The following is a 22,759-nucleotide window of genomic DNA, read 5'->3' as shown; positions in this document are numbered from 1 at the left end:
TGCCCGGCAAGAGACAAAGCTTCAGCTATAAAGGATATCACATTGCTATGGCCTAATGCATGGGTTTACGGCTTGCTGCCTACCAGACTTTACCCTTAGCAGTACATACCTGATTTTAAGCTCTGGCGCTCGTCGATGTGGCTGCAGCCCATTCTGTGCCTTTTTTTATTTTAACGGATTAAAGATGTAGAGTAGTAGGGGCGGGATGTTCTTTTAGGAGTGAGTAACAATAGCCTAAGGGTTCAATTTTAAGATCGGGCTCTTGATAACTAAAGTGTGGTTCTACTTTGAATATCAACTGTGTAGAAAGGACATTGTTTGTTTGTTTTCAAAATTGTACCAGTTGTACTCAATTCACTAGAAAAACATTTTTACTTGCTGTTAGCCCTGCAAACTCAACCTGGGATCTGATAGTTAACCAGGTTAATTTATTACTGGCAATGATACATGGAAAACAAGGTTCTACCGGCCTTGTGGTCAAAGACTATTTTCAGTGGGTTTGCAGGGGTCTGCTTCCCTACAGCTCTTGATAAGGCCCAACCAGGAAAAGAATTGCAGCTCGCTGTGTTGGCTCAGCAGGACAAAAACAAGGAGAAAAAGATTAATTTAATAATTGCACTTAGAGGGTATGAGTTTGAATACACATACGTGAATCCAATCTACTAGTAAGAAAGTACCATTTTTACATATTCAGTTTGGATTTAGCCACTATAAAAAAAAAAAATGTCCTTGGTACAGTATTGGAGGATCAGCTATTGCTTTCTTTTATTACTATGACACACATTGCTACCCCATGCAGTGTCCTTGGGATCCATTGTTTTAAATGAATGGTTTATGTATGATTGTGTTCTACTCCAGGGAGAGGACTACCACAGCTCCTCCAGGAAGTAAAAACAGTGGGTTTGTGATTAAGGCAAATCCAACCAGGTTGTAATTCCCTCAGAAAAGTACTACTACTAGCTGGGGAGGCTCGTATATATTGGGTCAAATTGGATTCTCCAGAGACCAATAGCCAAAGAAAGGAGCTTTGGATAAATAGCCTGAGTTGAAACTGACTAGGGGCTTGTTTTCTGATCCAGCAAATGGACAGGACCTACTGTCTGGGACTGCAGGGCAGTCCTTTCAGAAGGGGTGGAAGGACTTGACCTGTGAGGACCTCATAAGACTGATGGGTGACTTCTGGTAAACTTTTAGCAGGCATATAAGAACTTATTTTTTTAATTTTATTTTTTCCTTTGTAATGCTTTCACCTTAATAAAGGTGCTTACTCACCAAGAGCTGGGTGGTAACTTGTAACACACCCTTCGTAGCCTTTGGAGGGAGAGGAAAATGCAGGCCACCAGACTTTTTAGGCAGTCTGGCTTGCTGGGGTTATTGCAGTGTAAGCAAAGACCTGTGCAGCCATAAAACCCCCCGGTCACAAAGGGAGTGAGATTGTAGATATCTACTCAGGAAAAGTGACAGCTGGAAGCCAGAAACCTTTAAGTGGTTGCCCTCAAGGGACCACATGGGAAAACAGGATCACCTACCTTGAAACTGAGACTGTAACACCTAGCTTCTATTAATATAATCTGTCCAACTCTCTCAGCTCCTAATATTTCTCCTAGACAAGCCATTTTCAGCTATTATGAAAGAAAAACTTCCTGATTTTAGTGTTCACTGACAGACCTATTATCCACAGATTCTTTGTTCTTGATTTAATTTAAGCAAGTTCATTCAGTTTAGGCCCTATCTACATTATAATTAGAATTAGGTTGGGGGGGACCCCATTGTAACATGATTAACTGATGTAGTTAACATGACCCTGCCCCATGCTAAAACACTGTACTATTCACCTTTAAAAACAATACTTGTGACACTTTCATCTTCCCTGATTCTTACTACTATTAGTGGGGAAAATTAAAGTTTAGGGGAGGAAGCAACCAGGTGAGAAAGAGATCGTATCTGTGTTGTCTCAGAAAAGGAGACAGAGAAAGCAAAAATGAAAAATCAGAATGGCAGATGCATGACACTCCCATGGATTATAAATTCACAACTTTTTTAGGAACTAGCTTGAGGCCCCTACCTTGACTACCACCAACCTGACACCTCATATTAAAGAGCATCTTGTAGTCAGGACCAATTCGGGGGGTGGAGGGAAGGATGCACAAAAGGGGAAATTTTCCCTGGGGCCCCTGTCTGAGAGGGCCCTCGGAGTGGTCCTGTGAGCTGGCAGGAGGGACAGAGTGCCACTCAGGTTTGGCCTGATCACCCTCCCCACCCCTGTCACAAGGCGGGGGCACCAGGCCAAACCTGAGTGGTGATGTGACTCCGCATACTGGGTCAGAATGCCACTCTCTGACATGTGGTGATGGAGGGGCAGCTGGGCCAAACGTGGGTGGAGCTGTATGCTACACGCCGGGTCACAACACCTGGAGCAGGGCCCAGCACTGTGGGACAGGAGTCAAGCTGCTGCTGTGGGATAAGTGCAGGGCAGGCTTACTCTTCAAGGTCTGTCCCTCGTTCTCCCCCAAAATATTTTTTTTTTTAGGTAGAGGAGGGCCTGAGTTTTTGCTCTGGGCCCCCCAAAATATCTGTGCAGCCTGCCCACAATTCCCCTAGCAGTGTGCTGATGCAGTGGCTCATTAGTGATGGAAGGGAAAGCTTCAGACAGTTGCAACATCATCACTGTATTTCCTCTGCAGTATTTTGATTTTCTTGGGGACCTATCTACATCTTGATTATGCCTAACGCTGCCTCGCTTGTGAAATATGCTGCTATCACAGTCTAAGGTGGTATTGTTACAGCATTTCACTTAATACTTCTAGAAACAGTTTTTCATTTCCAAAATCAAAGTTGAGAGTTTCAAAGCTGATTAGGAGATTTAGATACTTTTATTAAGGTTTGTGTAAGGGAGATTTTTTTAGTTATAGCTGTACCATAACTAAGGGCTTGGCTACACGTGCGAGTTACAGCGCAATAAAGGAGCCCGGGGCACACTAGCTCACTACCTGTCCACAGTGGCAAGGCACGTAGAGCGCTCTGACTCCGCGGCTACAGCGCTGCTGGTACTCCATCTCGGCGTGTGGAATAACATTTGCTGCGCCCCCCGCTGGAGCGCCGTGGCGCCAGTGTGAATGAGGTGTTGCTTTACTGTGCTCTGATCAGCATCCGGAAATGTCCCATAATCCCCTTAAGTCAAGTGGCCACTCTTGTCATTGTTTGGAATCAGGTGTAGGAATGTGGCAATGCCCTTTGAAAGCTCCGTTTCTGACAGCCGGCTGCTCATCTGCTCTGAGACAAAGCAACCATTAGAGTGGAATGCTGTGTGTGAGAGAGAGAGGCGGGGGGAGTGGTGAGGGGGGGTCTGCTGCTGTCTGAATTTACAAGACAGCATGCTGACATGCTCTCAGCTCCCCCAAAAACTCACTCTCTCTCCCCGCACATTCACAACACACTCCCTGTCACACTCCAGCCACCCCCACATTTGAAAAGCACATTGCAGCCAGTTGCATGTTGGGATAGCTGCCCATAATGCACCACTCCCAATGCCGCTGCAAGTGCCCAAATGTGGCCACACCAGTGCGCTTGAAGCTGTCAGTGTGGACAGACTGCAGCGCTTTCCCTACTGCGCTCTAAGAAGGCTGGTTTAACTCAAAGCGCTCTGCATCTGCAAGTGTAGCTATGCCTTGAAGCACTATCGTTATACCGGTATAACTCCACCACTGGACATTCTTATTCTGGAGTAAGAGTGGTTTTTTTTTTCAGTAGCTTAAACTGCTTCCAAAGTGGCAAGCTACACTGCAAAAAGCCACTCTTTTATGCCGGAATAAAACACGTTAACACATTTTTAAAAACCACTGATTTTCTGAGTCTGAGCAAGCCGTGGAAAATTATCCAACATAAATGTGCAAAGTGAAAAGACTATATTGCTATCTTCTCCTCTACTATGTATCTCAGAGCAAGAGACAATTAGTCTCTTTTGGAATTTAAAATTGGGAGAAATTTACATTGGAGTCTATGGTCCCTGTGGCACATTCCAGTGGAAGCCATACAAATTAGTCTGCAGTATTACTGGTTAGGATTAAGTTCAGTTAGAAACAGCAAAGCAACGTCTTAATCTGAATAATTTTCCAATCAACCTAAATACTGAACAATTTAGGCAAAACTGAAGAGCTGCTTTAGGAGTTGTGAAGGATTTGTAGCTGAACAATAGTAGTATCATCATATGTTTCAGCTAGTCCCCAGATTAGAGACTTCATTTTAGGTAGTCAAATTATGTTTAGTGTTAATTGAAAATAACCTTAGGCCTTGCATCCATGAAATATCAAAATACAACAGTATATTCTAGAATATAAAAACAATTGCTTCGACACTTAGTGTTCATTTGGTGCCAGTTATGAAGTATGGGAGGCATTCTTCTCACTATCCAAGTATCTATAATTTTTTCCTTGCTGCTTTTTGTGAAAGGTTACCCAAACACTGTAAAACAGTACTCAAGAGGAGAAAACAGGTGCTGGTGAAACTGAACTTCAGTTTTTAATTGAACAAATCCTTATGTTCTTAAATCGTATGGAACTAGATTCAACTCTCAGTGAACTGAATGAGAATTTCTCCGTTGATTCCCAGTGGAGTTGGATTGGGCTTAATTGGCTCAATACTATACCCACTGAAGTCAACAGGAACAAGACTGAGCTCTAAATACAGTTAAGTAAACTAAATTCGCCAACAAAAAACCTTCAGAAAGTACGTTTCAGTGCAGTTCAGGTAGCACTCAAAAAATCAAAATAAACAACCCCTTCTTTCTTTACAGAAATTCTACACCTTACCAAAAAAGTCACTAAATTTACATCACTCACCTAACCTTAGTTGTGCCCATAATTTTGTTCCGCAACGGAAACAGCGTATTGATTTTATATAGTTTTTGTTTAATTAAAAAGTGTCCAGGTTTCAAATGGAATAAAGTTTTTGGGTCAAGTACTATTAGTTCTTTACATTTTCTCACTTTCTTCATCAAGAAAAAGGGCATGGACATGTCCGTTATGAGTGTACCAGCAAGCTGTGACAAAGCTGGCTTGCTGGCTCTACATCATTTGGGGATTGTCCTTTGCTGGTAGAATCTCCATATAATTGATTAAGATGGCTTTAAAGTTGCTTTGCTCCCAGAGCTGTACAAAAGAACCTTAATATGGCCCTGGATCTGGCCCTATAACTTTAATATTGCTTTCAGGATTTCATTTCAACCTTCCCATAAAAATTCTACCCTGGAATGAAATGCTGCATGTGAATTTTCAGGCAGACTGGTTTCATTTTGGGAAGTAGGGAGCAGAGGCTGGAAATTGAGCTTATTGTGGATGCAATCTTCACCACTTAGTACCATTCCATAATGAAAATGAAATAAACAATGGCACAGCAAAAACAATTACTGTAATCATACATTGTACACAAAATATACAATGTTCACAGATAACCTGTACGTAGCTTTAATTCTAAATCTGTTACAGCCAAGGTGAAAGCAATTATATGTATGTAATCCCATGTTCTCTATGATCAAAATTTGCAACATATTTACAGCAGGGTAGGAAAGACTTGAAAATGTTTTCTGTTTACCACTACTGCTAATGTGAAATAACCATTATTAAAATTCAGAAATTAGGTTGAGTGAAGATTCTCCATTGTCTTCAAGAGATAATGCCTGAGACCAGGCATACAATTTAGCTGCCTCTTGCTCCCACTCTTCATCAGAAAAGACAGAATGATCCTCAAGGTCTTCAACTGATGCAGTCATAGTTTCTTGATGTTCAGTTAAGTGGCTTCTATTTGTAACATCCAATTTCTGTTCCTGAACAACATTATACACACGATTATATCAAAACAGGAAGAACTGTCTACTACAGATCACATTATATAGCTTTGCAGTCAATTCAGATACACCAAACAGAACTCAACATTAGAGATTTGCTATTTCTCACTGTTACATGAATGCCAAAGCAAAGCCAAGACATGCATTTTTCAAATCGAGAGGAGCGAATTCTGTGACAGGATTGTCGTAGTTACTAGTTCACAGTATGAATGTTAGGAAGATAAGTTTAAAAGGTTTTGTTGAAATAAATATTTAAGTGTATTTAACAGTTTTAAGAAATAAATATACTATTAGTATGTCTCAGTCGAAACTCAGGCGAGAGAGGGAGAGTGTTTGGGGAGTTAGCTGACAACTCTCCCAAGCTTTTAGGCAGAAGGTGCCTACTGGGTGAGAAGCCCAAGCTAGGACTGGAAGGGACTGTGAGTCAGGAGGGAAGGCTATAAGCAAGGATGATGAAGAGCTAGAAAGACTTGTGACTAGAGCTGGATGAGTAACTGATTTTTTTTTGTTGGTTGGTTGGTTGGTTGCAGTTTGAAAAAAATTATTGGTTTGGGTTGAACTGAAATTTAAAAAAATAACTGGTGAATCAAACAAGTTGGGAAAAAATGTGGGTTGAATGAAATGTTGGGGTTTTTTTGTTTGCTTTGAAGTGAAACATTTTGGGTATTTTTAACCTTTTTAATAAGAGCAAAAGGAAATGAAGGGCTAGATTCACAAAATGTTCTAAGCTGTAGCCTTGTGGTTGGAGCATTCACACAGGATTAGGAGACCCAGGCTCCAATCTCTCTTCTGCTTTATGTGGAGCAGAGATATGAACCCACATCATCCACTCTGCAGGTGAGCACTCTAACCACTGAGTTGAAGGATACTTCTGTCCATCGTATGTACGGAATGAGGCTAGGGTCCTGTGGAATAAATGTGTGATCATGTAACTAAACACTATATCACACTGCATACACACAAAGGGGTGTATTAAGGTTTCACAGGCAACCTTAATTCTGACATTTCCTAACTTTTGTGTGCTGGACTTTGCAACCCTAATAATATTTCAGGATAGCTCTTTTGAGTATAATTTCCTAGATGTCTAAAAAAGCAAACAGAAAAAACAGCAATTCCATTAGGTGGCATTATATTGACAGCTGCAGTGTTGAAACCTTAGATCCATAGCAAAGACCTCTGCCATTTGAGCTGAGTAACAGATAGCAATAGTAGGTTTTTTATCCTCTATTAGGACCAGCACTAGAGGGTGCTGAGACTAGAAGGGAATTGGACATTTTGTCACTGAATTTCACAGATATTTGCTGACAGCAGAGGAATGCTGAGACTCAGGAATCTTGGGGTCCATTCCAGATTCTGGAGGGAAGTGTGCTCTACGGGTACAGACTCTTCTGCCCATTCCCCCCACAATCTTGACCCATTCTGCCCCATCCCCTCCAACCAGTCACTCTCAGTTCTTTCTCTACACCACCATAGCTCCTCAGCCCAGCCCAGTCCTAGTCTCTTAACCTAATCTTCCCAGCCTCAGACTTCTGCTCCTAGTCCTAGTCTCACCCCTCCAGACTTCTTGCCAGCAGCTCCCTGCACAGCCAGTCCCAGTTCCTCCCCCCTCCTTGACTTGTCTCTCTCCCTCTCCCCAACCTCCAGTTGCCTGCCCACATTGTCTCTCTACTGGCTCCCAGTTCCAGTTTCCCTTCCTGCCCTTCTCATCTAACCTCCCTCAGCTCTTTGGTTCGGTATCTGTATCCAGCCAGGCCCAGATCTCCCCCTGCATCCTGGCTGCTTGTCACATCTCTCTACTTTCTCCCACCCCATTATTTCCCAGTCTCTTTGCCCTATCAGTCCCACCTCCTGCTCCTTATCAGATTTTCTTCCACCTGCCCCACCTCTCTGCAGCTCCCAGCCTTTAGTCCCTGCAACGCTTTAGGTCTTGTTTTTGTCCAGGCTGTATTTGAATTAGAGGGCTTCCTCCCCCATGCTGCCTGGGTACCTGCCTATAATTGCAGGCCAGTGAGTATTTCCTGTACAGACTTGGTGGAGTATTCTCCTGAAAAAAACATTCTGTGCGTTTTCTATTTTGTATCACTAATGATTGATTTACCTCTCTTTCTTTTTCAAGTGCATGAACTCTTTTCATTTTTGCTACTTTCTGTCGAGCTTGGCGAGAACGACGTACTGAAGGTCTAGGCAGTGAAGAGGGCTGATAAGACCTAGATGAAGAGGTGGCTGTTGGAGGACAAGGTGTAGGAGACCTAGAAAACGTGAGAATTATGTAAAGAACCTAAATATGAAACATCTTGAAAGTTATGTCATATCTGGTGCTCCGCTGAATGCTTAAACCAATGAAAGATTAAAAAAACCAAAACCTCCTAGACCACATACATGAATGCAAGTTATGAAACCATATCCATTATTTCAGGAAAAAATGGTTAGAATATGTTTAAAAAATAGAAAATTCTATTTTAGTTCTAAATCCTCAGAATCTTTTCTTTAGGAGCCCCACTTCTCTTAGTACATCCCATAATCCTTCTGCATAGCAGAGCCCAGAGGTACTAGTGTCCCCAGACACAGCTTCCATGAGATTGGAGTGCACATGTCAGACCTCAAAGATGGTATAATGGGTGCATCAGGCAATCTGGCAATTTTGTTTCTGAAACACAGACCTTCCTCCTCACTATCCCCTCTCCCGGCCTCTAAAGTTCCTGTCTTGTGGCTATGTTCTAGACCTCACAGAGGTTACAATTTTGTAGACTGTGCCTAACTAAATAGTCTTTCCTAAAAAACAGTCAGAAGCCTCAGAGCTCACTGAAGCCAAAGGGTATGTCTACACTGCAAAGAAAAGCCCACAGTGCTGAGTGTCAGAGGCCAGGTCAATTGACTTGGGCTTGCAGGGCTCAGGCTGCAGAGCTAAAAATAGCTGTGTAGACAATCCCACTTGGGCTAGAGCCCAGGCTCTGAAACCCGGAGAGGGTCTCAGAGCTCAGGTTCCAGCTTGAGCAGAAATGTCTACACAGCTATTTTTAGCCCCACAGCAAAAGCCCTGCATGCCTGAGTCAACTGACCCAGGCTCTGAGATTCAGTGCCGTGGGTTTTTCTCTGCAGTGTAGACATATCCAAATACTTCAAACTTGAGTTTCTAGAACTAGCTTACCTTTCTTGGAGTTAAGGTACAAAAACAAAACCATTTTTCAAAAAGATAAATACCTCTAGTTTTTCAAGCTCTCCTATCTCTCCAAGACTTGGTCTACCACCAAACTTTCCTTAAAAAACCCAATAAGCACACAAATGTATTCAGTCCATATTAATGCAGTTTTGTTAAAATTAGAGGAGATACTTTTTTAAAAAATCAGCTTTGTGATACAAATGGAAGTATAACAGTACTTTTTCTCCATAATGTAGCTTTTGCCTATGAGGGCTGCTGGGAGTCTGGTTTTCGACCAGAACGCCCAGTTGAAAAGGGACCCTGGTGGCTCTGGTCAGCACTGCTGACTGGGCCGCTAAAAGTCTGGTCAGCGGTGCAGCGGAAATAAGGCAGGCTCCCTGCCTGCCCTGGCTCCGCACGGCTCCTGGAAGCGGCCCGCATGTCCCTAGGCACAGTGGCGGCCAGTGAGGCTCCGCACACTGCCTGCAGCGCCAGCTCCACAGCTCCCATTAGCCGGGAACCATGGCCAATGGACGCTGTGGGGGCGGTGCCTGCAGATGGAGGCAGTGCGCAGAGCCACTTCCAGGACCCGCCTGAGGTAAGCGCCACCCGGAGCCCACATCCTGAAGCCGCTCCTGCACCCCAACCCCTTGCCTGAGCCCCCTCCCACACCCAAACTCATTCCTGGAGCCCACACCCCCTCCCACACTCTGAACCCCTCAGCCCCAGCCTGGAGCCTCCTCCTGCACCCCAAGCCCTCAGCCCCAGCCCCAACCCAGAGCCCTCACACCCCATACTCTAACCCCCTGTCCCCAGCCCAGAGCCCCCTCCTGCACCCCAAACCCCTCATCCCTGGCCCCACCCCAGAGCCTGCACCCCCAGCCAGAGTGCTCACCCCCTCCCGCAACCCAATCCACTGCGAGGGAGGGAGGGGAGATGGAGTGAGTGGTGGGGGCGGCGCCTTGGAAAAGGGGTGGGGTAGGGGTGGGGCTTTGGGGAAGGGGGCAGAGGAAGGATGTTCAGTTTTCTGCAATCAGAAGGTTGGCAACCCTGTTGCCTACCTGTCTGCTCATTTCCTTTATCTCACTCATGTATTTCTGCCCAAGTCACATGATTAACAACCCTTTGTTTCCTTTTCCTACTCTCATCTCTGTACCTTCTTCCATGTGCCCCTGATGACTAAAACTCCTTTCCTAGCCTATTCAGTCATGTCTCAACCCTCTCCTCCTTCAAGGTGACCTCCTTAAAACAAACTTAGTTAACAAGGCCTATAAACCCTAGCCCACCTCTCAAGGAAATGTAACTGATGATAACAACAAAGTATCATGGAACCAGTAAGACACAGGGAAACAATCATTGCTGTGACATTCCCCATCCATTCTCTAGATGTATTTATTTAGGTCCCAAACTTGCAAACACTTAAAACACGTGCTTAACTTTAAGCATGGGAGTAGTTCCATTGACTTCCATGTAACTCTTCCCATGCTTAAAGTTAAGCATGAGAATAAGTACAGAATTTTTATAATCTGGGTTTTAGAATGTAAGTGCTTTACAGTGGAGACTAGTTGTCTGTAAGGCACTCAACACACTTTTAGCATGTAATAGCCAACATATTCAAATCCTTGAGAGATCAGAGTACATATATGCACTAGCAAAAATTTCTGAAAAAAAGACATGAAAGTCAAAGTCAAAAGTAACTTGAACATGGTAATTCAGCCTAAAGTTACACGGTCATAAAAAAGGTAGCATTTAATAGTAAAGAAAGGATTGAATTCCTGAACGACAGAGCAGAAATGGATAGATCTGCAGGCACCATCATATATTTAAGTGTGTGTATGCATTTCCAGTGTAGATTGTTATATCAGTGAGTGCCTAACACAATCAACATATTTATGTTTATGTTTTATTTAAAAGTAATATTCAATTTTCCTGTTCCTAGGAAACAAACTATTGAGGAATAGGTTTGAGTTTGAAAATGATTTTTTAAATTATATTTTTATGAAATTAAAAAGATAACCATAATACACTGGATGACTTGAGAGGCTGCTAATGGGATGCAGAGCCTCTCAGCAATGCTGTAAATTCAAATCCAAAGAAGCAGCTTGATCCAACTCCACTAAACTCTAAGGGCTTGTCTACACAGCTCTGCAGTTCAGACTAAGGGGGTGTGGATCGCAGCACGCAATAGCATTCTGTGCTGTAACTCCCCTGATATACATACAAGTGTTAATGCCTAACTAGTTCACATTAACTTAGTCCTTAGAGGAATATGTTAACATGAACTAGATAGCTTTTAGTTTGTGCCACCAGCAGCCACATGGGGGAGTTACAGCACAACCCGCTAGTGCAGAGAGGTTCTCAAACTGGTCCATGGCCTACCAGAGGTCTGCGAGCTCCATTCAGGTGGTCCGCGGATAGTTCCCTCTAAGGTATGTGCCTGGGTAGCCGCACACAAAAGAATGAAGGGCCACCCACCTAATTAGTGGAGCCGCGCAGGCATAGCTTCACTAATTAGGTGCCTGGATCCTGGAGAAGATGCACAAGTAAGGTGAGGTGGTGGCCTTGGGGGGAATAGGGGTAGGTGGGAAGGGGCAGTGGGGTGAGAAGAAGGGGTGGGGCGAATTTGGGACGTGCAGGGCTGCGGCGGCTAGAGAAAGAAGCGACTTTCCCCATCTCCAGGGTTGCGGATGTCGGGAAGAGATGGCCCTCCTTCCCAGCCTCAGCTCCATGGCTGCTGTGGCCGGGGAGAGAGGGAGAGACCCCTTTCCTTCCCAGCCCCAGCTCGGGGGTTGCCGTGGTGGAGGAGAGAGGGAGAGGCCCCCCTCCTTCCCAGCCCCAGCTTGGGGGCTGCCGCAGCAGGGGACAGAAGGCACAGCCATCACATTAGAAAGGTAAGACTACTGATATTAAAATGAGTTGTGTGCTTTTATTTGTAGAATAAAAAAAATTAATTAAATTATTAAAGTTTTTTATATATAGCACTTTTATCCAAAGTGCTTTACAATAGTTAGCTAATGGTACAAACAACATTTGGAAAGACCATTAAGTGGTTTGCTGAGACCCTCACAATTTTCAGGTGGTCTGTGGAAAAAAAAAAAAAAGTTTTAGAACCACTGCGTGAGTGGATGTTGCAATTCACAGCCCCATGCTCCAAACTGTGGGGCCATATAGACATAGTCTAAGGCCTGGTCTACAGTATGCAGTTATTTCGGAATTAGCCGAGTTACTTCTAAATAAATCTGATTCCGTCCACATGACCAAACCAGTTTTTTCGATTTAAAGGGCTCTTTAATCTGATTTCTGTACTCCACCTCGGCAAGTGGAGTAGCGCTAAAATCGAGATCGCAGTTCCGGGTTACAAGTACTGTGGATGCAATTCGACGTTATTGGCCTCCGCGAGCTACCCCAGAATGCTCCCTTATGACCGCTCTGGACAACACTCTGAACTCTGATGCACTAGCCAGGTAGGCAGTAAAAGCCCCGGGAACTTTTGAATTTCCTGTTTGGTCACCATCAGCACAGTCCACCATCACAAGAGACCACACAGTCCCAGATTCGCAGACAAGCTCCAGCACGGTCCAAACGGGAGGTACTGGATCTCATCGCATGTTGGGGAGATGAATCTGTTATGGCAGAACTACGTTCCAAAAAAAGAAAGACAAATACATACGCTAAAGTCTCCAGGGCCATGACGGAAAGAGGCTACTCCAGGGACACAGAGCAGTGTCATACAAAAATCAAGGAGCTCAGGCAAGCATACCAAAAAGCCAGGGAGGAGAACGGGCGCTCTGGGCCACAGCCCCATACATGCTGCATGCAATTATGGGGGGTGATGCCACCACTACCCCACAACTGTCTGTGGACACCTGCAAGGGGGGAGTAGCACGGAGTGAGAAGGATAAGTTTTTGGAGGACAACGAGGAGGACAGTGCACAGGCGGCAAGTGGGGAATCCATTTTCCCCCCTAGCCAGGAACTATTCTTAACGCTGGAGCGAATAGCCTCCCTCCACTCCCAAGGCATGCTCCCAGACCATGACCCTGGAGAAGGCACTTCTGGTGAGTGAGAGCTTGATTAGAGCCACAAGGTGGGGTGTAGGGGGAAACCCAGCCGCTCTGGGCTGTTCACGTTTAGTTTAAAGGACTCGTCCCTGTTCAGAGCCTCATCGGAGCCACACAGTGGGTGGCCGGGGGGGGGGGGAGGGTGTTGTGTGAAGTGATCATCCCAGAGAGCCCACAGGCCCTCCTTTTATATGGCAAACCCACCAGGCATTGCTTGCTATGGGAAAGAGGGCCTGGCCGTTTGAAAGCATTGAAATGAATGTGGAAGAAGCAGAACCCCGCGTGCCCCTAGGGCTTACCATGGCTGTCTACAAGCTGAATTCTGTTGCCCGGCCACATGTGATGGCTTACTCACACCAAAGCGGCAGGCACTTCAGTATAAGAGGCAAAATGCGACCTTGTACAGAAAGACAATGTGCTGTGTACTATGAATTGCCTTTTTCACTGAGAAAGACTGTCCCCTTTGTTCTCTAAAATGTATCTTTTAAAATACTACCCTCCCTTTTTCTCCTCCCACAGCAGGTGCAAATGTTTCAACGTGGCCCCTATCTACTCCATTCCAGAGGCTGGTCCAGATTAAAAGGTGGAAAAAATGAACTCGGGACGACATGTTCGCTGAGCTCATGCAGTCCTCCCGCACTGATAGGGCCCAGCTGAATGCATGGAGGCAAACAATTGTGGAGTCACATAAAGTGTTACATGAATACGAAGAGAGGAGGGACGTGCGCGATGAGAGCAGGCAGGATGCTATGGTCAAGCTCATGGGGGAGCAAACTGACATGCTCCGCTGTATGGTGGATCTAATGCGGGAAAGGCAGCAAGACCACAGACTGCCACTGCAGCCCCTGTATAACCATCCTCCCTCCTCCCCAAGAACACGGGGGGTAGGGGGGGGGGGCTACGGGGACCCACACAGTCAACCACAGAGGATTGCAGAACCAGCAGAAAGCTGGCATATCTGAAATTTTGATTTGGTTTCTGGACTTGTCCTTCCCTCCTCCTCCACCCCCCTCCCCCGTCTAGCTTCTGATTTCTCTCAATGTTTTGTGCAACAAATAATAAAGAATGATTTTTAAACAATTGTGACTTTATTTCCTTTCTCATATATAGGGGGCGGGTAACTTTATGAGAAACAAACACAACTGTCACACCGTACCTTGGCCAGTCATGAAACTGGCTTTGAAAGCTTCTCTGATGTGCAGCGTGCCCTGCTGCGCTCTTCTAATCGCCCTGTTGTCTGGCTGTGCAAAACTGGCCGCCAGGTGAGTTGCCTCAACCTCCCACCCCACAATAAACATCTCCCCCTTACTCTCACAGATATTGTGGAGCACACAACAAGCAGCAATTACAACTGGAATATTGACAGGTTTCAGAGTAGCAGCCGTGTTAGTCTGTATCCGCAAAAAGAAAAGGAGCACTTGTGGCACCTTAAAGACTAACAAATTTATTGAGCATAAGCTTTGAAGTGAGCTGTAGCTCACGAAAGCTTATGCTCAAATAAATTGGAATACTGGTTGTGCTGAGATCTAACCGAGTCAGTAAACTGCACCAGCGCGCTTTCAAACATCCGAATGCACATTCCACGACCATTCTGCACTTGCTCAGCCTATAGTTGAACTGCTCCTTACTACTGTCCAGGGTGCCTGTGTACGGCTTCATGAGCCATGGCATTAAGGGGTAGGCTGGGTCCCCGAGGATAACTATAAGCATTTCAACATCCCCAACAGTAATTTTCTGGTCTGGGAAGTAAGTCCCTTCCTGCAGCTGTTCAAACAGACCAGAGTTCCTGAAGATGCAAGCGTCATGCACCTTTCACGTTGATGTCGGTGAAACGTCCCCTGTGATCCACCAGTGCTTGCAGCACCATGGAAAAGTACCCCTTGCGGTTTACGTACTGGCCGCCCCGGTGTTCTGGGGCCAAGATAGGGATATGCGTTCCATCTATCACCTCGCCACAGTTAGGAAACCCCAGCGCATTAAAGCCATCCACAATGGTCTGCACATTTCCCAAAGTCACTACCCTTGATAGCAGCTGGTCAATGACTGTGTTGGCTACTTGCATCACAGCAGCCCCCACAGTAGATTTGCCCACTCCAAACTGATTCCTGACTGACCGGTAGCTGTCGGGTGCTGCAAGCTTCCACAGGGCTATGGCCACTCGCTTCTCAACTGTGAGGGCTGCTCTCATTTTGGTGTTTTTGCACTTCAGGGCAGAGGACAGGAAGTCACAAAGTTCCATGAAAGTTCCTACGCATATGAAAGTTTCTCAGCCACTGGGAATCATCCCATACCTGAAACGCTATGCGGTCCCACCAGTCTGTGCTTGTTTCCCGGGCCCAGAATTGGCGTTCCACAGCATGAACCTGGCCCAACAGCACCATGATCTCCCAATCACCACATGCCGTGCTTCTAGGAACATCTGTGTCCATGTCCTCATCAGTATAGTAATTACGCTGTTGTCGCTTCCTTGCCCGGTTTTGCAAATACTGCACGTACTGCTGGATAATGCGCAAGGTATTTACAATGGTCAAAACTGCAGTGGAGATCTGAGTGGGCTCCATGGCTTTGGCGCCTCTATGGGTAATCCTGGCAAAAGGGCATGAAACGTAGGAGAGCAGAGTGGCAGCGGAAGCGTTCGATGAGGAAGAGAAAGAGTAGATACTAGAGATTACATAGGAAGACGAGAGGAAATGCGAGGTGGATTCATAGTAGCAGAAGAGCAGCAGTGCACCGTCTGCTGAAAGCAGTATGGCGTATGCACGCCAAAAAGACGCAAAACAATTGTCTGCAGTAGCTTTCACAAAGGGAGGAACGACTGACGACACACACCCAGAAACACCCACGAGAATGTTTTTGCCCCATCATGCACTGGGAGCTTAACCCAGAATTCCAGTGGGCGGTGGGGACTGCGGGAACTGTGGGATAGCTACCCACAGTGCACTGCTGCTCCGACATTCGATGCTAGCTTCGGTACTGTGGACGCACTCCGCCGAATTCACGCGCTTTAGTGGGGACACAGAAGACCGAATGTACAAAATCGCTTCCGAAAATTCAAATAGAATAATTTCGAAATAATTTCATATCGTAGACGTACCCTAAGACTCCCTTGACCTTCACAAGGAGTTGGACTGCATGGTTGCCAGTTGCCATGATCAGAAAGCTGTTCAGTGAGCAATGTGATCTCATTCTAATTATTAATGCACAGATGACCACATTAGAAAATTACCAGTTGTGGCACTAATTGACACTCTTGCTAGTAGTGTCAACAATCTATGTACCTTGTAAGTGAGCTATTCAATTATGCAAAGGAAAGGGTTTGAATACAGGGAGGGAGTGGCATAAGAACTCTGGAATTAAAGCTGGGAATTAGTGTGGAGGAAAGATAAGGAGGTAGGATGCCAAGAATGTAATGCATTTAACTAGACAAAAAGTGTCAAAATAAAAGCGTGACTAGTTAGATGTGTGTCTGTCATCAGGTGGATTACTTTGTTTGCATGACGTATACATTTCTTTCACCCTTCATCTGCCTTTATAATTTTAGATTATAAACTCTGCAGTGCAGAGACTGTCATCATCTGTGTTGAGGGAAGCAGCTAAGCATACTGGGTGCTGCCACAACATAAATAATAGAAATGATAACTGAATGGGAATAGAAATACAACTACCATTTCACCGAGTAGACATGGTCCCTTTGAAATACTTGAGGTATATTGGTGGGGAATCACAGGGAAGTTTGCATGATCACTGCCTACACCTATGCTGTGAACTACTGGTTGAACAGATGACTTCATACTTTATGGCTGTCAATACAGTAATATAGCTGACAACATAACTTTTCTAGGGGACAGGCAGAGGCCTGCCAATTTTGACAGTATTCCTTTAATTAAAATGAAAAAAAGCTCAAAACATCAGTTAACGTTAAAAAGACCAGAAAAGGAAGTTTAAAAAAAGATGTGCTGACAATCAACGCAAGAATGACATGACTCAGTGTTGTGTTTTCCATTTCAGTGAACATACTTAGAGAAAAGATTTGGGGTAAGGCCTCTTTTAAAATCACGTAGATTTGTGATTTAAAAGAGTATATTAAGACATGGCAGCCCCTGCGTATTGACACTAATTATTTCCCAGTATGTGTTAGTGAGAAACACATTGATGTTTAATGGTAGAAGTTACAAAATGGTAACAGCAGTTTAAATAGGAATATAAAAGAAAATCCAATTTTCTCCACTATGTGTTGAGATTTGTGGCACATATTTGTTGTTATATTGCCAGTAAATGATCATGCAGATCTTTTTCTACTAAAGATTAAAATGTTGACTTATTGGACAATCTCTAAAACAATATTATTTAGTAGATAATAAAAAGCACTAGGAGTATCTCCTGGGTTCTATCCTTGACTCCGTACTGACTTAACGTATGAACTTTGGCAAGTCACTAAACTCCCCTGTGCCAGTTTACCCATCTGTAAAATGGGAATAATTCTACCACTGGTCATTGGTGTTTTGTGAACATTAAGCAAATACTCTCCAGCAACCACACACCACACAACAAAAACACTAACCCAGGAACCTATCCTTGCAACAAAGCCCGATGCCAACTCTGTCCACATATTTATTCAAGTGACACCATCATAGGACCTAATCACATTAGCCACGCCATCAGGGGCTCATTCACCTGCATATCTACCAATGTGATGTATGCCATCATGTGCCAGCAATGCCCCTCTGCCATGTACATTGGCCAAACCGGACAGTCTCTACGCAAAAGAATAAATGGACACAAATCAGATGTCAAGAATTATTACATTCAAAAACCAGTCAGAGAACACTTCAATCTCTTTGGTCACTCGACTACAGACCTAAAAGTGGCAATTCTTCAACAAAAAAACTTCAGAAACAGACTACAACGAGAGACTGCTGAATTGGAATTAATTTGCAAACTGGATACCATTTACTTGGGTTTGAATAGAGACTGGGAGTGTCTGGGTCATTACACATATTGAATCTATTTCCCTAAAGTTAAGTATCCTCACACCTTCTTGTCAACTGTCTATATGGGCCATCTTGATTATCACTACAAAAGTTTTTTTCTCCTGCTGATAATAGCTCATCTTAACTAATTAGCCTCTCACAGTTTGTATGGCAACTTCCAACTTATCTGTATGTATATATATTTCTTCTTACTATATGTTCCATTCTATGCATATGATGAAGTGGGCTGTAGCCCACGGAAGCTTATGCGCTAATAAATTTGTTAGCCTCTAAGGTGCCACAAGTACTCCTGTTCTTTTTGCGGATACAGACTAACACGGCTGCTACTCTGAAACCTGTCATTAATTAATATGTATTTTGAGAGCCTTAAAATAAAGTACGAAGTATAGAAATTCAAAATAAAAATTAAGCTTGTTATTGTGGATAAGTTGTTGGGTATTTTTTTACCTGACTCGAGAAACAGTCATGAGTTGATCATGCCGTATCTCTTCATTCTGTGGCCTCAGGAGCAGAAATGTCAGTTTCTCCTTAAGTCGGTTTGACAGTGTCCCAGACTGTGCATAATCCATTATGTCATACATTATCATTGTCCTGGGAAAGTTTTCCAGAGACAATTTTCTCCAGCAGTTATCCCTGCCACCAAAGTATGCTGGGGTCTCATCCAGGTTACTGATGTACTATAAGGCCACAAAATAATAATAGTAATTTATAAAATAAATGCTTGCATGAAAACCTAATTCATTTTATTGGGGTCCCAAGTCTCCGCTATTCTTATTTTCTCATCCTCATTAATCATTTTAATGATGAACTTGCACATTAAAGAAAACCTTATTCAGAGTAAATCAAATGGCTGGAACCCCTGTAATGACCTATTCTGCCTTAAAATTCCTATAATACAATGACATCTGTTCTCTGGATATCTATATCTACCTCCATTACATAAATATACATAAAATTATAATATAATCAGTAAATTTAAATTGATCACAAAAATATGCATATGTACATTAATAGTCTGAGTTCCTTCGCTGCTCAATCGTAACAAATAATTATTTGAAATTAGAGTATTGTTCATAGCAATGTTTACATGCCACCATCCTTCCTAGATCTGGCTGGCATAGCCAGTCATCCAGGATTTGGCCCTAAATTTTTTAAAAATAGGAACTAACCAGAAAAGGTTTCATTGCACTACTCAAGCATCAGCACTTCTTGGTGATGATTCTTCTCTCACTTATAGTACTATAAATCAGCCGCAATTTCATCAAAATCAATATACTAACACTGGTCTAAAAAAAACAGAATGGTACTGATTCTCTTCTCACTTATTCCATTTAAAGAGTATCACAGTTATCAGAGTGATCTTTTAAAGATTTCTACCATCCTTGTGTAACCCTGACAGTATACATTATAGGACCTAATCCATACAACTTCAATAACTTCTCTGGAGCTTCACAATCATAGGGCTTCATTTTCCAGTGCCTTGTAATTTGTAGAGTCATTTACATCTGTTCAAGGTGGATGTAAATCGCTACCAAATCAGATTTCTGCACTCACACAGAAGTGCTTGATGTACCCTTTACACTCATTTTGAGCTGATGTAAATAGCTGCACAAGGTGTAAGCTGTTGAGAATTAGGTCTTTAAATTTTAGTCTTGCAGTCATAGTCACTATCTACATTTTAGATCACGTCATAATCTTTTTTCCCCAAAAGAAGTATTTTTTTCATTATCAAAACCTGTAAGAAAATATTTGAAAACATTTCTTACTTGCATGTAATCTTTCACTGTAGCAACGTCTATTTCATCTATTATTTTGTGGTTTTGGTATTGAAGTTCATCCTGTATCATTTGATCATAATATTTCCGATGTCCCATCAACTTGCAAGCATCAACTGCTGCCTATAAAAAACAGGAAATACACTGTAGCTAAAAAACCAAAAACACACATACAAAATTCCTAGAGTGCTAATATTTCAACTCAGGGAAAAGTCTTAATGTTCCCGAAATCCCAGTGCTCAACAAAAAATTAAAATAAACAAGGCATGCTAATTAGTACACAGAAAACTCACAGAGATTGGAGATGGATTGTCCACTAACTCTGCATTATTAATACTATGATTTGTACAATTGTAGCACCTAGAAGCTCTAGTCATGGACCAAGAATGCCATTGTGCTAGGTGCTGTACAAATAGAAAAGACAGTCCCTGCCCCAGCCAGCTTACAATTTAAGTATAAGACAAGAGACAACAAATGGATACAGACAGACAGAAGAATACAAATAAACAATGCGAAAATAGTGGTCAGCATAATGGTGAAACAATTCAGTTACAACTTTGAAAATAATGCTTAGTGACATAGCAGCTTCCCCCAGATGCACAAAGTAACTTTATAGCTTTTTAAAACCTTCATCTATGTGGCTGAAATTTGTCAAGTCTGATTTTTGCCTAAGGGTGGTGTTTGTTTAGCACTGATTCAGAAGGTTTTGCTCCACATCCTCAACTTGTATAACTTGTCACAGCGCTATTGAAGTCAATGGAGCTATGACAGATCAGCTAAGGATCTGCCCCTTTGAATATAAAAAAAACCCCACTTCGCCAATATAAAAAAATGGATTCTTCTAAATGTTGCAAACTTTTTCAAACAGCTTTAACATACTAGTAGTTTGGAGTAGACACTAGAACTTTAACATCCCTCTCTCACAGAAATGTCTGTATTTCAATGGTGTATATCTATAATTACTAGGATCTCTTGGTACTAAAGATGTTATAAGAAAGGTAAAGTTATTATATATAAAAATAATTGTATTGGCTATACCCAGTTTTTCTCTTTTAAGAGTGCTGAGGAACTGCCTCCACAGCAGGCACCAAAGGTGATGGAATTAAGAATAATTTTTTAAAAATTACAAATGAAAGCTACATGCAAACACCAGAAAAAAATCTTTCTCGCAAAGCTGCCACCCTCCTTCATTTCATAAAAAGGAAATTATATTCATTCATGAGTTACTGAATTAGTCAATCACACTATAATGACAAAGCAACTGTTTCCTTACTTGGGTGGAATAAACCTAAAACATGGGCCTCTTTGCTTAAAATATAAAGATGTTCTCACTCCTGTTAAATATAAGCTAAACTGAATAGGCTGGAAGATCAGTAGGTACTGACCACTTGCATTTCTGACTTATGCTGTGCTATAAATATTATGCTAAGACATAACACATCAAATGAGGTGTAATGTCATGATGCAGTAAACTATATCAAGTAGCACTGATGGAATGACAGAACTTCTGTAAAATATACTGCTGTATCTGAATGTTAATTTCTGCAGTATTTCACTATTTGGATTTTTAGGGTGGTGCCTACAGACCAATTTAGGCAGTTTATGGGACTCTTCTTTACTCCATCATTTTTGAAACACCAGTGTGGTCATTTTGTGTCCTTAAACCCTTTCCTCTAGTTTGGTATCGACCATGGCAGTGTGTTTCTTCTAACTGGACAGCTAGGTGAGCAGCCTGCTCTTAGGCCAATGGTGATCCAAGATTCTGGCAGTTGATGTTCACAAATTAGACAATCCCAGATGTACAAAGGGACTTAAGTACCCAAGTCCCAGATCCACAAAACCTCTGCTCTACTGCCGCCTAACCACATAGGTGCCTAAACTCACTCGGCACCTAAATTTTCACTGCAAGAGTTCCCATATACCTACGTTTCTGCCTCTGGGCATGTGCACTGCTGTCTCAGGCAGATGTCCAGTACCTATCTCTAAGCCCCAGCATGAGCCTCAAACCAGATGAAAACAGACATCCTCCCACCTTTTGCTTGTAGGCTCTGATCTAGTAGGTGTGTTCAGAGCATGCCTAATTCCACACAAAACTCTTGGGAGGGGAGAGAGAGGAAGCAGCAGCCTCCCTTATAATCATGAGTTATAGCCAGTGGTTAGGGTATTCACCTGGGATGTGGGAGACCCCAGTTCAGCTCCCTCTCTGCCGGATGAGAAGAGGTTCCCACCTCTCAGATGACTGCCCTAACCACTGGACTATAGAGTTATCCTCACTCTATCTTTCTGGCCCAATGCATATTTAATACCAAGTGGAATGGCTTTAATAAAAGAGATTGAGACAGACGCACATAAGAATTTCCCATAATACAGTGATAAGGGTATTTATGTGAAAGGTCAGAAATCCCTGTTTAAATTGTTTCCTCCAGTGTGCACTAGTTCACATTTATTAACATGGAATTCTATTTACCATTCTGTTATACAGTTCAACCAGCTGCAGCAGACTTGTCAAATCTTCCTCAAGGATTTGTCATGCACTACATACTTTCCAAAGAGTTGGCAGATACATGGCAAATCTGTACCGTTCTCATTGTCTGCATTCTTCTACTAGCTGCCTTGTTGACTTTCCAAGGAAACAGAAGAAAGTGGTGAGAGAACAGGTGAAGATTATTGAAGCATTCCTTCAAATTATGATTCTCCTACAATCAAAGGCTCTAATACACTAAGTCAAAAATGTTTGATGTACCTGGTAGGGATTTAAAACCTCCTTTATTCAAGACAATACAGTCAATAAAGAATAGGCAGTTTTAAAGAAAGAAAATGCTAGTATGTGTCTTCAGAAATCCAACCTGAAACCCAAACTGCACCTTGGGTGACCAGACATCCCGATATTATCGGGACAGTCCCGATTTTAGAAGATTTGTCCCGCGTCCCGACCTTACATCCGTCGGGACG

The 22,759-nt window shown here is 43.2% G+C and overlaps 1 protein-coding gene across 1 annotated transcript in view; it reads right to left on the bottom strand.

Annotated features, from left to right (window-relative positions):
* Positions 1-4,811: 4,811 nt before the first annotated feature.
* C1HXorf58 (chromosome 1 CXorf58 homolog) overlaps positions 4,812-22,759 on the bottom strand; it is a 94,546-nt gene continuing 76,598 nt past the window's right edge. The window contains exons 8-11 of the mRNA XM_074943742.1: positions 19,799-19,930; positions 18,480-18,709; positions 7,941-8,091; positions 4,812-5,821 (exon numbers count right to left, since the gene is read on the bottom strand). Of these exons, the coding sequence (XP_074799843.1) occupies positions 5,618-5,821; positions 7,941-8,091; positions 18,480-18,709; positions 19,799-19,930 (717 nt within the window). The 3' untranslated portion in view covers positions 4,812-5,617. The remainder of the gene's footprint in view (positions 5,822-7,940; positions 8,092-18,479; positions 18,710-19,798; positions 19,931-22,759) is intronic.

The sequence above is a fragment of the Natator depressus genome, chromosome 1 (assembly GCF_965152275.1).
Source record: "Natator depressus isolate rNatDep1 chromosome 1, rNatDep2.hap1, whole genome shotgun sequence".
Classification (NCBI taxonomy): domain Eukaryota; kingdom Metazoa; phylum Chordata; order Testudines; family Cheloniidae; genus Natator; species Natator depressus.
The sequence above is the reverse complement of the archived record's forward strand: the minus strand, read 5'-3'. Positions and strand labels throughout refer to the sequence as shown.